This window comes from Microtus oregoni, unplaced genomic scaffold (genome assembly GCF_018167655.1).
Source record: "Microtus oregoni isolate MIOR12 unplaced genomic scaffold, Mior012 000015F_ref0000493, whole genome shotgun sequence".
NCBI lineage: Eukaryota > Metazoa > Chordata > Mammalia > Rodentia > Cricetidae > Microtus > Microtus oregoni.
Genome location: NW_024543074.1, coordinates 39,127,523 through 39,139,937, shown reverse-complemented (window position 1 = coordinate 39,139,937; position 12,415 = coordinate 39,127,523). Strand labels below are relative to the sequence as shown.

Below are 12,415 nucleotides of genomic sequence, written 5' to 3'. Positions count from 1 at the left end.
ATGGACATGAGCCAGTCATCCCTTCCACACAAGGCTTACTATCACAACACCTACCTGTGATGTCCAGACAGAAGGAGACCTTCTGTCCCCCGGCCTCGCAGCTGTACTCCCCAGCATCTGCCTTGCCCGCCTGTTGCACCACCAGCCTCCTCTCGCAGCCCGAGGCCTCCACTCGAACCTTCGAGCTGGAGCTCAGCTTCTTCCCGTCCTTGAACCAGGTCACCTCGGTCCGGGCCTGGTCCACTGTGCAGCTCAGTGTGGCACTGGCGCCTGCCTCTGCCTTCACCTCGCTGCGAGCCTGCTGCTCCTTGGCAAACACGACCTTGGGCTCTGTGGACAAACAGATGCATGGAGTCAGAGGCCACGTGGGAAAACAGCTTTGCTGGGTCATCTAGAGGACAATTCCTCCATGTTCAGCACTGCCTATGCCCAGGACAGAAACTCCAGGGCCTCTCAGTACAAAATCAGATTATCCTTCCAGGCGGTGGTGGCACATGCCTTTAAGCCCAGCACTCCGGAGGCAGAAGCAGGCAGATTTCTGTGAGTCTGAGGCCAGCCTTGTCTACAAGAGCTAGTTCCAGGATAGCTAGGGCTTTTACACAGAGAAACCCTGTCTCAAAAAACAAACAAACAAAAATCAGATCGTCCACATAGGACACTAACACTGCAGGAGGGCATTGACAGTGTGTCTGTGACAAGCCTCCTTGAGGGAAGGACCGCAGGCCCATAGCATTGGTGCCTCAACCCCTCCATGACAGCAGAACTCCACCAACAGCATTGCCCAGAGAACATCACCAGGGCTGAGGGTCCCTGAGGCCCCACGCCCTTGCCTGCTAGGAGCGATGTCAGCTGCTACATCAGGAAGGGGCTGGCTGTCTATGGTTAGACCTTATCCCGATGCCTCTCCAGAAAGAGCCCAGTCTGGTCTTGGCTGTTAGTGCTTGGTCCCCCTTAGTGTAATGTTTATTTAGTGACCAATAGTGTTGCCAGGCTTTTCTCACAGCCCTTTTATGCAGACGGCATATTTTCACATGCTAAGGCTCTGAGTACTGTGAGCTAGTGTCTTCCCATCAGCCACGGGCCTTTCTTTTTCTTCTCGAGTGCTATCTTCTGATGATGGAAAGACATCTCATAGGTCACATGGATGCAATGCTTCAGGCAAAGGAAAAGCGCTGTTGTCCTTCATGCTGAGGGCATCTATGTTCTGTTCCAGTCATATTCTCCCAGAGTCTTACACAGCCCATAGTGTTCACTGGGTCTGCTGCAGCTGGGGGCCAGTGTCTTTCTGGTGTGGGGAGCACATCCGTCACTACTGCACTTTCTGTTCTGATGTGGATGGCTGCGTGGTCACACCACCATTTGCCTGTGGCACTTTTTTTTCATGCCTCCAACCAGGGCCATGGTCAAAACACACACAAAGGAAGGAGTCCTGACTGGTGCCGGGTCTGTTTTCAGGTTCCCTACTCCATTTCTGGCTCTGCTGCCTGTACCTACACTGACGTTCAGCTGTCTCCAGCACAACAGCATCAAAATAACCTTGGACATCTAGTAGATGAAGTATTCTGTCTTCATGACTCCTTTGGCTCTATTTGAGCCTTGGAAGCATCACGTCAATTTTGACAACACCAAAAGATCTGCACTTTGGTAGCCATCAGGAACAAATATCTCTCTTGAGCTGGAGAAATGGCTCAGCAGTTAAGAGTACTGGCTGTTCATCCAGAGGACCCAGGTTCGATTCCTAGCACCCACAGGCATCTAACAACTGTCTATAACTCCAGTTCCAGAGAATCTGATGCCCTCTTCTGGCTTCAGTGGGCATTGCACCCATGTAGAGCACAAGTCATTCATGCAGGCAAAATACCCATGCACCCATAAAATTAAAATAAATAAATAAATAAACAGGAGGGCACATTAAACTTTGTGATATATGATCTAAAATTTTAGCAAACACTTTGCTCTGTTTTTATTAAATGCACAAGAGTCTTCTCTCTTTCTTTAAAAAAGTCTTATTGTTCTCTTCCCTTTCACACTTTTGTGTTTCACCGACCTTGCACTCCTGGGTGACAACCTCCATCCCTGCACACTAACTCTTAGCTCGGTTCACCTTGTCAAACGTTTGCACAGACGTCGTCTCCAGTGCACACAAGAGAATGCCTGCCATTCGGTGTCAACACTGTCCCGTCAGCATGCAGCCCACGGCAGTGCGCATTCCCTTTATAGTCTCTGGTAGAATCACTGTGATAAGAATAAGCTCTGAAGAAGGGCTGCATTCTTTAAAAGGCTATAGGAGCACACTAGGGTAGGTGACTGCAGATAAAGTCCTTGTCAAGCACACACGAGGACCAAAGCTGGGATTCCCCAGGACCCACACACAAGCCGAATACAGTGGCACACATCTGTAACCCCAGGGCTCCTACGGGGAGACAGGTGGATCTCAGAAAGTTGCGGGTCAGCTAGCCTGGCTACACCGTGGTGAACTACAAAAGACTATGCCTTAAAGAGGATTTAACCCAGGGATGGCCTCTGACCTCCATACATGCACTATGGCACACGCATGCCCACATTCACACACATGAACATGCACACACACTTGCTATACATATACATATCACACAAACACAACATATAATATATTAGCCGGGTGGTGGTGGCACACACCTTTAATCCCAGCATTCAGGAGACAGAGGCAGGAGGATCTCTGAGTTCAAGGCCAGCCTGGTCTACAGAGTGAGTTCTAGTACAGCCAGAGAAATACAGAGAAGCCCTGTCCCGCAAAATCAATATGTGTGTGAATATGTATATAAATATAGATATATCATATATTAAAATCATAAAATAAAATAAATATAAAATAAGAGATTACAGAACTATTCGAATCCCTAGGATTTGTTTTGTTTTGTTTGTTTTTTGGTTTTTTGTTTTTTTGGGGGGTTTTTTTTTTTTTTGGTTTTTTGAGACAGGGTTTCTCTGTGGCTTTGGAGCCTGTCCTGGAACTAGCTCTGTAGGCGAGGCTGGTCTTGAACTCACAGAGATCCGCCTGCCTCTGCCTCCCAAGTGCTGGGATTAAAGGCGTGCGCCACCATCGCCCGTCTTTGTTTTGTTTTTTTGAGACAGGGTTTTCTCTGTGTAACACCCTTGGCTGTCCTGAAACTCACTCTGTAGACGAAGCTGGCCTCAAATTCACAGAGTTCCAGCTGCCTCTGCCTCTGCCTCCCGAAGGCTGGGATTAAAGGTGTGTGCTATCACCATTCAGTTGGTTGTTGTTGGGTTGGTTTTTTTTTTTTTTTGAGTTTTGGGGGGTTTAGGACTTTTTTTTTCTTAAGCTTTATAGTCATTTTTCAGGAATTGGCCAAGAGTTTATTGAAATTGTGGGAACTTACCTACATTAAATGATGTCACAGTCCTTTCAAATAATTTTTCAAAAAAAAAATCACGGTGGGTCTTCCATTCATCCCTTTTCTACACTACACTAACAAACCTCAGAGTGCGTGGAGCCACACCACTGCCCACAACACTTGAGCCTTGTCAGCTCACAGGCATGCAGTGGGCGGGCCGGGAATGTCACGTTACTTGAGCTGATAAGAAGATGCTGTGGAAGCATTCGGCTTTCCCAGTGGAGCTGCTCCTGCGACAGACACCTCGTCTTCCACAGCTTGTAGATGTGGCATGAGTGTCGCAGCCATTCCCAAACCTAAACACACCCATTAAACTCATTCAAAGATATTAAACAGAAAATTCTGTTTAGAAAAATAATGGTTGCTTCAGAAAGACCCCCACAGCTCAGAGACATGGGTCACTGGCCCTTCCTTATCCATTCACCTTGTGTTCTTGGTTCTACACAGACACTGCATGCAGAAAGTGGCACATGGGTGACGTCCGTCCCATTCCGGGACAGGCTCAGCACAAGGGAGACGAGAGACACTAAGAGACAATGTATAACAGACAGAGCCAAACAGAAGGAGCCCCTGGGCATGAGCCAGGCACTGAACCCCCAAAAGGCCAACTTAGTATCACAACACCCACCTGTGACGTCCAGACGGAAGGAGACCTTCTGTCCCCCGGCCTCGCAGCTGTACTCCCCAGCATCCGCCTTGCCCGCCTGCTGCACCACCAGCCTCCTCTCACAGCCCAAGGCCTCCACTTGAACCTTCGAGCTGGAGCTCAGCTTCTTCCCGTCCTTGAACCAGGTCACCTCAGTCTGGGCCTGGGCCACCGTGCAGCTCAGTGTAGCATTGGCCCCTGCCTCTGCCTTCACCTCGCTGCGTGTCTGCTGCTCCTTGGCGAACACGACCTTGGGCTCTGGGGACAGACAGGGATGCATGGGGTCAGAGACACGATCCAGGTCAGGACAGTCACACAGAAATCTGAACGGGGCAGCAGGAGAGCAGAACACCCTCCAGACACAGCGCTCACTGTGCCCAGTAGAAGTCTGAGCACCTCCCAGCATGAAACCACAGTTCCTCCACACTACACATCACAATGCAGCCTGGACTCAGACCCCAAGTGAGGCCACCTGGCCTCACTCTGGTCAAAAAGATGGACCCAAGCAACATCAGGAACTCCAGGAAGGAACAGAAACATGACAAAGATGAAACTCCCCAACCTGGGAACATCTCTCCAGGTAGCCAGGGAGGAGAGGACATTCCTGGGACACCCTTGCTGGTCAGTGTCCTGCTCGATGCTGCACTAAACATGCAGATGAGAAAGGGGGGATGTGAAGAGACAGTGTGTGACACAAGGACACAGAGCCAGCTCTGGGCGTGAGCGAGGCACTGAACCCCCAAAAGGCCAACTTAGTATCACAACACCCACCTGTGACGTCCAGACGGAAGGAGACCTTCTGTCTCCCAGCCTCGCAGCTGTACTCCCCAGCATCCGCCTTGCCCGCCTGCTGCACCACCAGCCTCCTCTCGCAGCCCGAGGCCTCCACTCGAACCTTCGAGCTGGAGCTCAGCTTCTTCCCATCCTTGAACCAGGTCACCTCAGTCTGGGCCTGGGCCACCGCGCAGCTCAGTGTGGCACTGGCACCTGCCTCTGCCTTCACCTCGCTGCGAGCCTGCTGCTCCTTCGCGAACACCACCTTGGGCTCTGGAGAAAGACAAGGATGCACAGGGTCAGAGATGTAATCCAGGAGGAAGGCCGCAGGGGTGAAAGTACTGGATGGGACAGGTGGAGGACAGAGCATTGTCCGGGCTTGTCACTGGCTGAACCAAGAGGAAACCACAGTCCCTCTCAGAACAGAACCAAAATAGATACACACAGCTTGCCACTGCTACATAGGCTGTTCTGGGAGAGTTGTTGTGCCCGTTCCTAGGCTCATCCTGGAAAGTCTGAGTGTCACGACATTTGTCCCCTTGCTCCTCCCTGACAATGAAGGGTCTCCCATAGGTCGTGTAAGGGTGTGTTCTCACAAGGTCTGAGTCTCACAAGGACATGCCCTGTCCCGCTTCAACCATCACCAGACCCTGCATCTCCAGGGGAGCCTGGACCACACGCGACCCTTACTGCCGGGTCCCGATGGTGGCAAGCCTCTGATCTTTCTGGCCACATATGCAGGTGCAACTGTGCTGTCCTAACTCAAGGTTCTTGCTCACGCCTCGGTTCACTGGATGGTGACATGTTATTAATTTGGCTAACTGTGGGAGAGGGCTGCCCTCGGCTTTCCTCAGTGTCTCCACGGCTCTGCTAAAGGTCCTTCTAAGTCAGCATGCTCAGTTTCCACGTGCTCCCGAGAACCCAGCGTGGGTTTTGATGAGAACACCTGCGTTCCTGGAACGCTCCCCGTGCCTGCCCTAGAGCAACCATGACATCACCTTCAGCTTTCACACTGTCACTTTCTGTCTTTTCTTGTGGCCCATCTGGATTCGATCATGGGGTCTGCTATGCTAACTGTACAGACTTTCCCACGCACAGGAGGATGGTCCACGTGCTATTTGTGCAGATGCTAACCCAACAGTCTTTCTCACGCACAGTAGGATGGTCCATGTGCTGTTTGTGCTATGCTAACCCAACAGTCTTTCTCACGCACAGTAGGATGGTCCACGTGCTGTTTGTACTATGCTAACCATACAGTCTTTCCCACGCACAGGAGGATGGTCCACGTGCTGTTTGTGCAGATGCTAACCCAATAGTCTTTCTCACGCACAGGAGGATGGTCCACATGCTGTTTGTGCTATGCTAACCATACAGTCTTTCCCACACACAGGAGGATGGTCCACGTGCTGTTTGTGCTATGCTAACCATACAGTCTTTCCCACGTGCAGTAGGATGGTCCACGTGCTGTTTGTGCAGATGCTGTCTCTTTCTACAAACTCCACACCAATGTAGAGAGCTAAGGGGGTGGCAGATGGACACTGCTCTCTGTGATGCTCTCTGTGAGGCTGGCCCCAGAGGCTGATATACTGGAATGTCTGGTTCCCAGTTGGTGGAACTGTTTGAGAAGGATTAGGGGGGTGTGGCCTTGTTGGGGGCATCTGTGTCACGGGAAGTGTCTTTGAGGTTTCAAAAGCCCACACCAGGGCAAGTTTCAATCTCTCTGTCTCCAACTTGCATATAACATATAAACTCTCAACTACTGTTCCAGCGCCACACCTGCCTGCTGCCACACTCCCCATGATGATGGCCATGGACTCTAATCCTCTGTGTCCCCCAGATTAAATGATTTCTTTTCGAGGTTGCCTTGGTCATGGTGTTTCTTCACAGCAACAGAAGAGTAACTAAAACACCTCCTTCTGCATGCATATATATATATATATATATGCATTAAATAAATAAACAAATCTTTAAAAAATAAGAAAGAACCTCTGACCCATCTGACTGGTTCCTCTTTTTATTTTTAATCAATAAATAATAAACTATTGGATGCAATGCAATGTTCCAATAACCTGTCTACATTGTAATCAAACATGGTAATTAACATATCTACTGCACCAACTGTTCATCATTTCCTTGTGGTGAGAACATTTTAAGTCCTCTTAGCTGTTTGGAAATGCATTGCACATTATTATGAACTATCATCATCTTACTGTGCAATAAAGCACGGGAACTAATAATTACCTTCTGGAACGTATGATATGATTTATACACAAGCTCCTGTATTAACGCCCTTTCCTATGATGAATTAGTCTTTATGATTCTGTTTCAAAAAGACATTAGGACTACTCAAGATTTCTACTTCGTTTTGTGTCACTTTTTATACAAATTTCTAGAAAATAGCCAAATGGCTTTATTTTTCTAGTTTCATATTCTCTAAAATGCAGTAGAGGTACAAGATTTTTTTCTTTTTGTTGTCTTGTTTTATTTTGTTGGTATGTTTATTTGTAAACCATTTCCTAGTAATGAAACACTTAAAATGTTATGCAGTGACACCCAGAGTAGCCAGGTACTTGAACTCACAATAAGTCAGCTTCTGTTGCATGAAAATCCAATTATGGTTAGGGAATCCAAATTTTCTTAGCTTTATTTAAATTGAATGGAAGTGCTTCTTGTGAAAACTTTCAGGGACCATAAGAGTTATAGCAGGTGGCAACTAGTGTTCAGATGTCAGCCCCCTAGACATGGCTGTCTCAGCAGGGTTATGGCATGGAGGACCTCAGACACTTGAACACTTACAGAGCCTAATCCTTAGCTTATCCTAATCCTAAACACGAGGAAGAGGAACGAATGTCCCTGGGAACCAAGAAGCAACACAGGGAACCCCTGGGATGCTTTGGAGAAATAAATGCTACCACATGGAAATAAGGACAGCTGCCTTGACTTAATCACTTTCATTTCTGCTCTCATAAGAAAGCCTTGTGTGTGGAAACAGAGGGCAAGCTCCCTGCCAAAGTGCCAGGGTCCTTCAGGTTATTAGTCTTAGCATTTCATCCAAATGAGTAAGGTTAGTACCCTCCAACACCCACCTGTGACATCCAGATGGAAGGAGACCTTCTGTCCCCCGGCCTCGCAGCTGTACTCCCCAGCATCTGCCCTGCCCGCCTGCTGCACCACCAGCCTCCTCTCGCAGCCCGAGGCCTCCACTCGAACCTTCGAGCTGGAGCTCAGCTTCTTCCCATCCTTGAACCAGGTCACCTCAGTCTGGGCCTGGGCCACCGCGCAGCTCAGTGTGGCACTGGCACCTGCCTCTGCCTTCACCTCGCTGCGAGCCTGCTGCTCCTTCGCGAACACCACCTTGGGCTCTGGAGAAAGACAAGGATGCACAGGGTCAGAGATGTAATCCAGGAGGAAGGCCGCAGGGGTGAAAGTACTGGATGGGACAGGTGGAGGACAGAGCATTGTCCGGGCTTGTCACTGGCTGAACCAAGAGGAAACCACAGTCCCTCTCAGAACAGAACCAAAATAGATACACACAGCTTGCCACTGCTACATAGGCTGTTCTGGGAGAGTTGTTGTGCCCGTTCCTAGGCTCATCCTGGAAAGTCTGAGTGTCACGACATTTGTCCCCTTGCTCCTCCCTGACAATGAAGGGTCTCCCATAGGTCGTGTAAGGGTGTGTTCTCACAAGGTCTGAGTCTCACAAGGACATGCCCTGTCCCGCTTCAACCATCACCAGACCCTGCATCTCCAGGGGAGCCTGGACCACACGCGACCCTTACTGCCGGGTCCCGATGGTGGCAAGCCTCTGATCTTTCTGGCCACATATGCAGGTGCAACTGTGCTGTCCTAACTCAAGGTTCTTGCTCACGCCTCGGTTCACTGGATGGTGACATGTTATTAATTTGGCTAACTGTGGGAGAGGGCTGCCCTCGGCTTTCCTCAGTGTCTCCACGGCTCTGCTAAAGGTCCTTCTAAGTCAGCATGCTCAGTTTCCACGTGCTCCCGAGAACCCAGCGTGGGTTTTGATGAGAACACCTGCGTTCCTGGAACGCTCCCCGTGCCTGCCCTAGAGCAACCATGACATCACCTTCAGCTTTCACACTGTCACTTTCTGTCTTTTCTTGTGGCCCATCTGGATTCGATCATGGGGTCTGCTATGCTAACTGTACAGACTTTCCCACGCACAGGAGGATGGTCCACGTGCTATTTGTGCAGATGCTAACCCAACAGTCTTTCTCACGCACAGTAGGATGGTCCATGTGCTGTTTGTGCTATGCTAACCCAACAGTCTTTCTCACGCACAGTAGGATGGTCCACGTGCTGTTTGTACTATGCTAACCATACAGTCTTTCCCACGCACAGGAGGATGGTCCACGTGCTGTTTGTGCAGATGCTAACCCAATAGTCTTTCTCACGCACAGGAGGATGGTCCACATGCTGTTTGTGCTATGCTAACCATACAGTCTTTCCCACACACAGGAGGATGGTCCACGTGCTGTTTGTGCTATGCTAACCATACAGTCTTTCCCACGTGCAGTAGGATGGTCCACGTGCTGTTTGTGCAGATGCTGTCTCTTTCTACAAACTCCACACCAATGTAGAGAGCTAAGGGGGTGGCAGATGGACACTGCTCTCTGTGATGCTCTCTGTGAGGCTGGCCCCAGAGGCTGATATACTGGAATGTCTGGTTCCCAGTTGGTGGAACTGTTTGAGAAGGATTAGGGGGGTGTGGCCTTGTTGGGGGCATCTGTGTCACGGGAAGTGTCTTTGAGGTTTCAAAAGCCCACACCAGGGCAAGTTTCAATCTCTCTGTCTCCAACTTGCATATAACATATAAACTCTCAACTACTGTTCCAGCGCCACACCTGCCTGCTGCCACACTCCCCATGATGATGGCCATGGACTCTAATCCTCTGTGTCCCCCAGATTAAATGATTTCTTTTCGAGGTTGCCTTGGTCATGGTGTTTCTTCACAGCAACAGAAGAGTAACTAAAACACCTCCTTCTGCATGCATATATATATATATATATATGCATTAAATAAATAAACAAATCTTTAAAAAATAAGAAAGAACCTCTGACCCATCTGACTGGTTCCTCTTTTTATTTTTAATCAATAAATAATAAACTATTGGATGCAATGCAATGTTCCAATAACCTGTCTACATTGTAATCAAACATGGTAATTAACATATCTACTGCACCAACTGTTCATCATTTCCTTGTGGTGAGAACATTTTAAGTCCTCTTAGCTGTTTGGAAATGCATTGCACATTATTATGAACTATCATCATCTTACTGTGCAATAAAGCACGGGAACTAATAATTACCTTCTGGAACGTATGATATGATTTATACACAAGCTCCTGTATTAACGCCCTTTCCTATGATGAATTAGTCTTTATGATTCTGTTTCAAAAAGACATTAGGACTACTCAAGATTTCTACTTCGTTTTGTGTCACTTTTTATACAAATTTCTAGAAAATAGCCAAATGGCTTTATTTTTCTAGTTTCATATTCTCTAAAATGCAGTAGAGGTACAAGATTTTTTTCTTTTTGTTGTCTTGTTTTATTTTGTTGGTATGTTTATTTGTAAACCATTTCCTAGTAATGAAACACTTAAAATGTTATGCAGTGACACCCAGAGTAGCCAGGTACTTGAACTCACAATAAGTCAGCTTCTGTTGCATGAAAATCCAATTATGGTTAGGGAATCCAAATTTTCTTAGCTTTATTTAAATTGAATGGAAGTGCTTCTTGTGAAAACTTTCAGGGACCATAAGAGTTATAGCAGGTGGCAACTAGTGTTCAGATGTCAGCCCCCTAGACATGGCTGTCTCAGCAGGGTTATGGCATGGAGGACCTCAGACACTTGAACACTTACAGAGCCTAATCCTTAGCTTATCCTAATCCTAAACACGAGGAAGAGGAACGAATGTCCCTGGGAACCAAGAAGCAACACAGGGAACCCCTGGGATGCTTTGGAGAAATAAATGCTACCACATGGAAATAAGGACAGCTGCCTTGACTTAATCACTTTCATTTCTGCTCTCATAAGAAAGCCTTGTGTGTGGAAACAGAGGGCAAGCTCCCTGCCAAAGTGCCAGGGTCCTTCAGGTTATTAGTCTTAGCATTTCATCCAAATGAGTAAGGTTAGTACCCTCCAACACCCACCTGTGACATCCAGATGGAAGGAGACCTTCTGTCCCCCGGCCTCGCAGCTGTACTCCCCAGCATCTGCCCTGCCCGCCTGCTGCACCACCAGCCTCCTCTCGCAGCCCGAGGCCTCCACTCGAACCTTCGAGCTGGAGCTCAGCTTCTTCCCATCCTTGAACCAGGTCACCTCAGTCTGGGCCTGGTCCACTGTGCAGCTCAGAGTGGCCCTGGCCCCTGCCTCTGCCTTCACCTCGCTGCGAGTTTGCTGTTCCTTGGCGAACACCACCTTGGGTTCTAGGAATGGACAAGGCACACAGGGTCAAAGACGTTGTGTAGGTCAGGAAGGCCACAGTGAGAGTCTGAATAGGTGTCCGAAAGGCAAAACCTCCCCCATGCTCTCACTAGCTATACCCAGGAGAAGCCCCAGAGTCTCTTAGAACAAAACAAGTTCACCCACACATCTTGCCACCTATTCAGGGGCTGCTCCAGTGGGCCCTCTGTAACAGAGTCTGAGCAAGGCTCCGAGGAGGAAGAACTGTGGCTCAGAACACGGGCGCACCTGATCAACAGTGACAGTGGAAAGTCTCCCTCAGGACGGTGCAGAACATATCCTCATAGAGTCTCCCAAGCTCCGCTCCCTTGCCCGCTCCAAACATCCTCAGCTGTTCTATTCAGAGGACAACTTGGACTACCTGTGGCCCTTATTGCCTGGTCCTGAGAGTGGGAACCTCAAGTCTTGGGTCATTGGTGTTTGCTCCTCCACGCTGCCCCTCCAGTGTTTTGCCTAATATCAAAGGCCCTGTGGTTTTTATGCTCCCTTCAGAAAAGACCTCTCAATAATAATCCTAAATATAAATGATCTTAACTCCCCAACAGAGCAATGGGTTAAAAATAAGATCCAGGGACTAAAGAGATGACTCAGTGGCTAAGAGCACTTGATGCTATTGCAGAGGACCCAGGCTCAATTTCCAGCATCTACACAGTGGCTCATAACCATCTGGAACTCGATATGAGTTACAACCAGACATCCACACAGTGCACAGATACACATTCAAGCAAAATGCTCACACATGTAAAATAAAATAAATAAATCTAAAGCTATTTTTAAGTATGTCAATAATTGGCTTAATATGGAACTATTTGTAGTGTTCAAAAAACACGCTTCACCAGAAAATACAGACTTAGGAGTGAAGGAGTCAAACAAATGGAGGCGAGAGGGGAGCGAGGTTTGCATTTCACAAAGCAGATTCCAAGCTAAAGTTAGCTCGAGGGACAAAGAAGTTCACTACAGCTTAGTCAAGGGAGTAGTTCATCAAGAAGATGTCTTGCCAGGAAGTGGTGGCACACGCCTTTAATCCCAGCACTCAGGAGGCAGAGGCAGGTGGATCTCTGGTCTACAGAGCAGGTTCCAGGACAAGTTCCATAATTACTGAAAAAAAATCT

General features: G+C 48.4%; 1 protein-coding gene across 14 annotated transcripts in view; it reads right to left on the bottom strand.

Annotated features, from left to right (window-relative positions):
- Obscn (obscurin, cytoskeletal calmodulin and titin-interacting RhoGEF) overlaps positions 1-12,415 on the bottom strand; it is a 126,554-nt gene that overhangs the window by 74,510 nt on the left and 39,629 nt on the right. For all 14 annotated transcript variants that reach the window (XM_041663919.1, XM_041663920.1, XM_041663924.1 and 11 more), the window contains 5 exons: positions 10,991-11,266; positions 7,902-8,177; positions 4,813-5,088; positions 4,024-4,299; positions 55-330 (listed from right to left, as the gene is read on the bottom strand). In XM_041663919.1, coding sequence (XP_041519853.1) covers positions 55-330; positions 4,024-4,299; positions 4,813-5,088; positions 7,902-8,177; positions 10,991-11,266 — 1,380 coding nt within the window. The remainder of the gene's footprint in view (positions 1-54; positions 331-4,023; positions 4,300-4,812; positions 5,089-7,901; positions 8,178-10,990; positions 11,267-12,415) is intronic.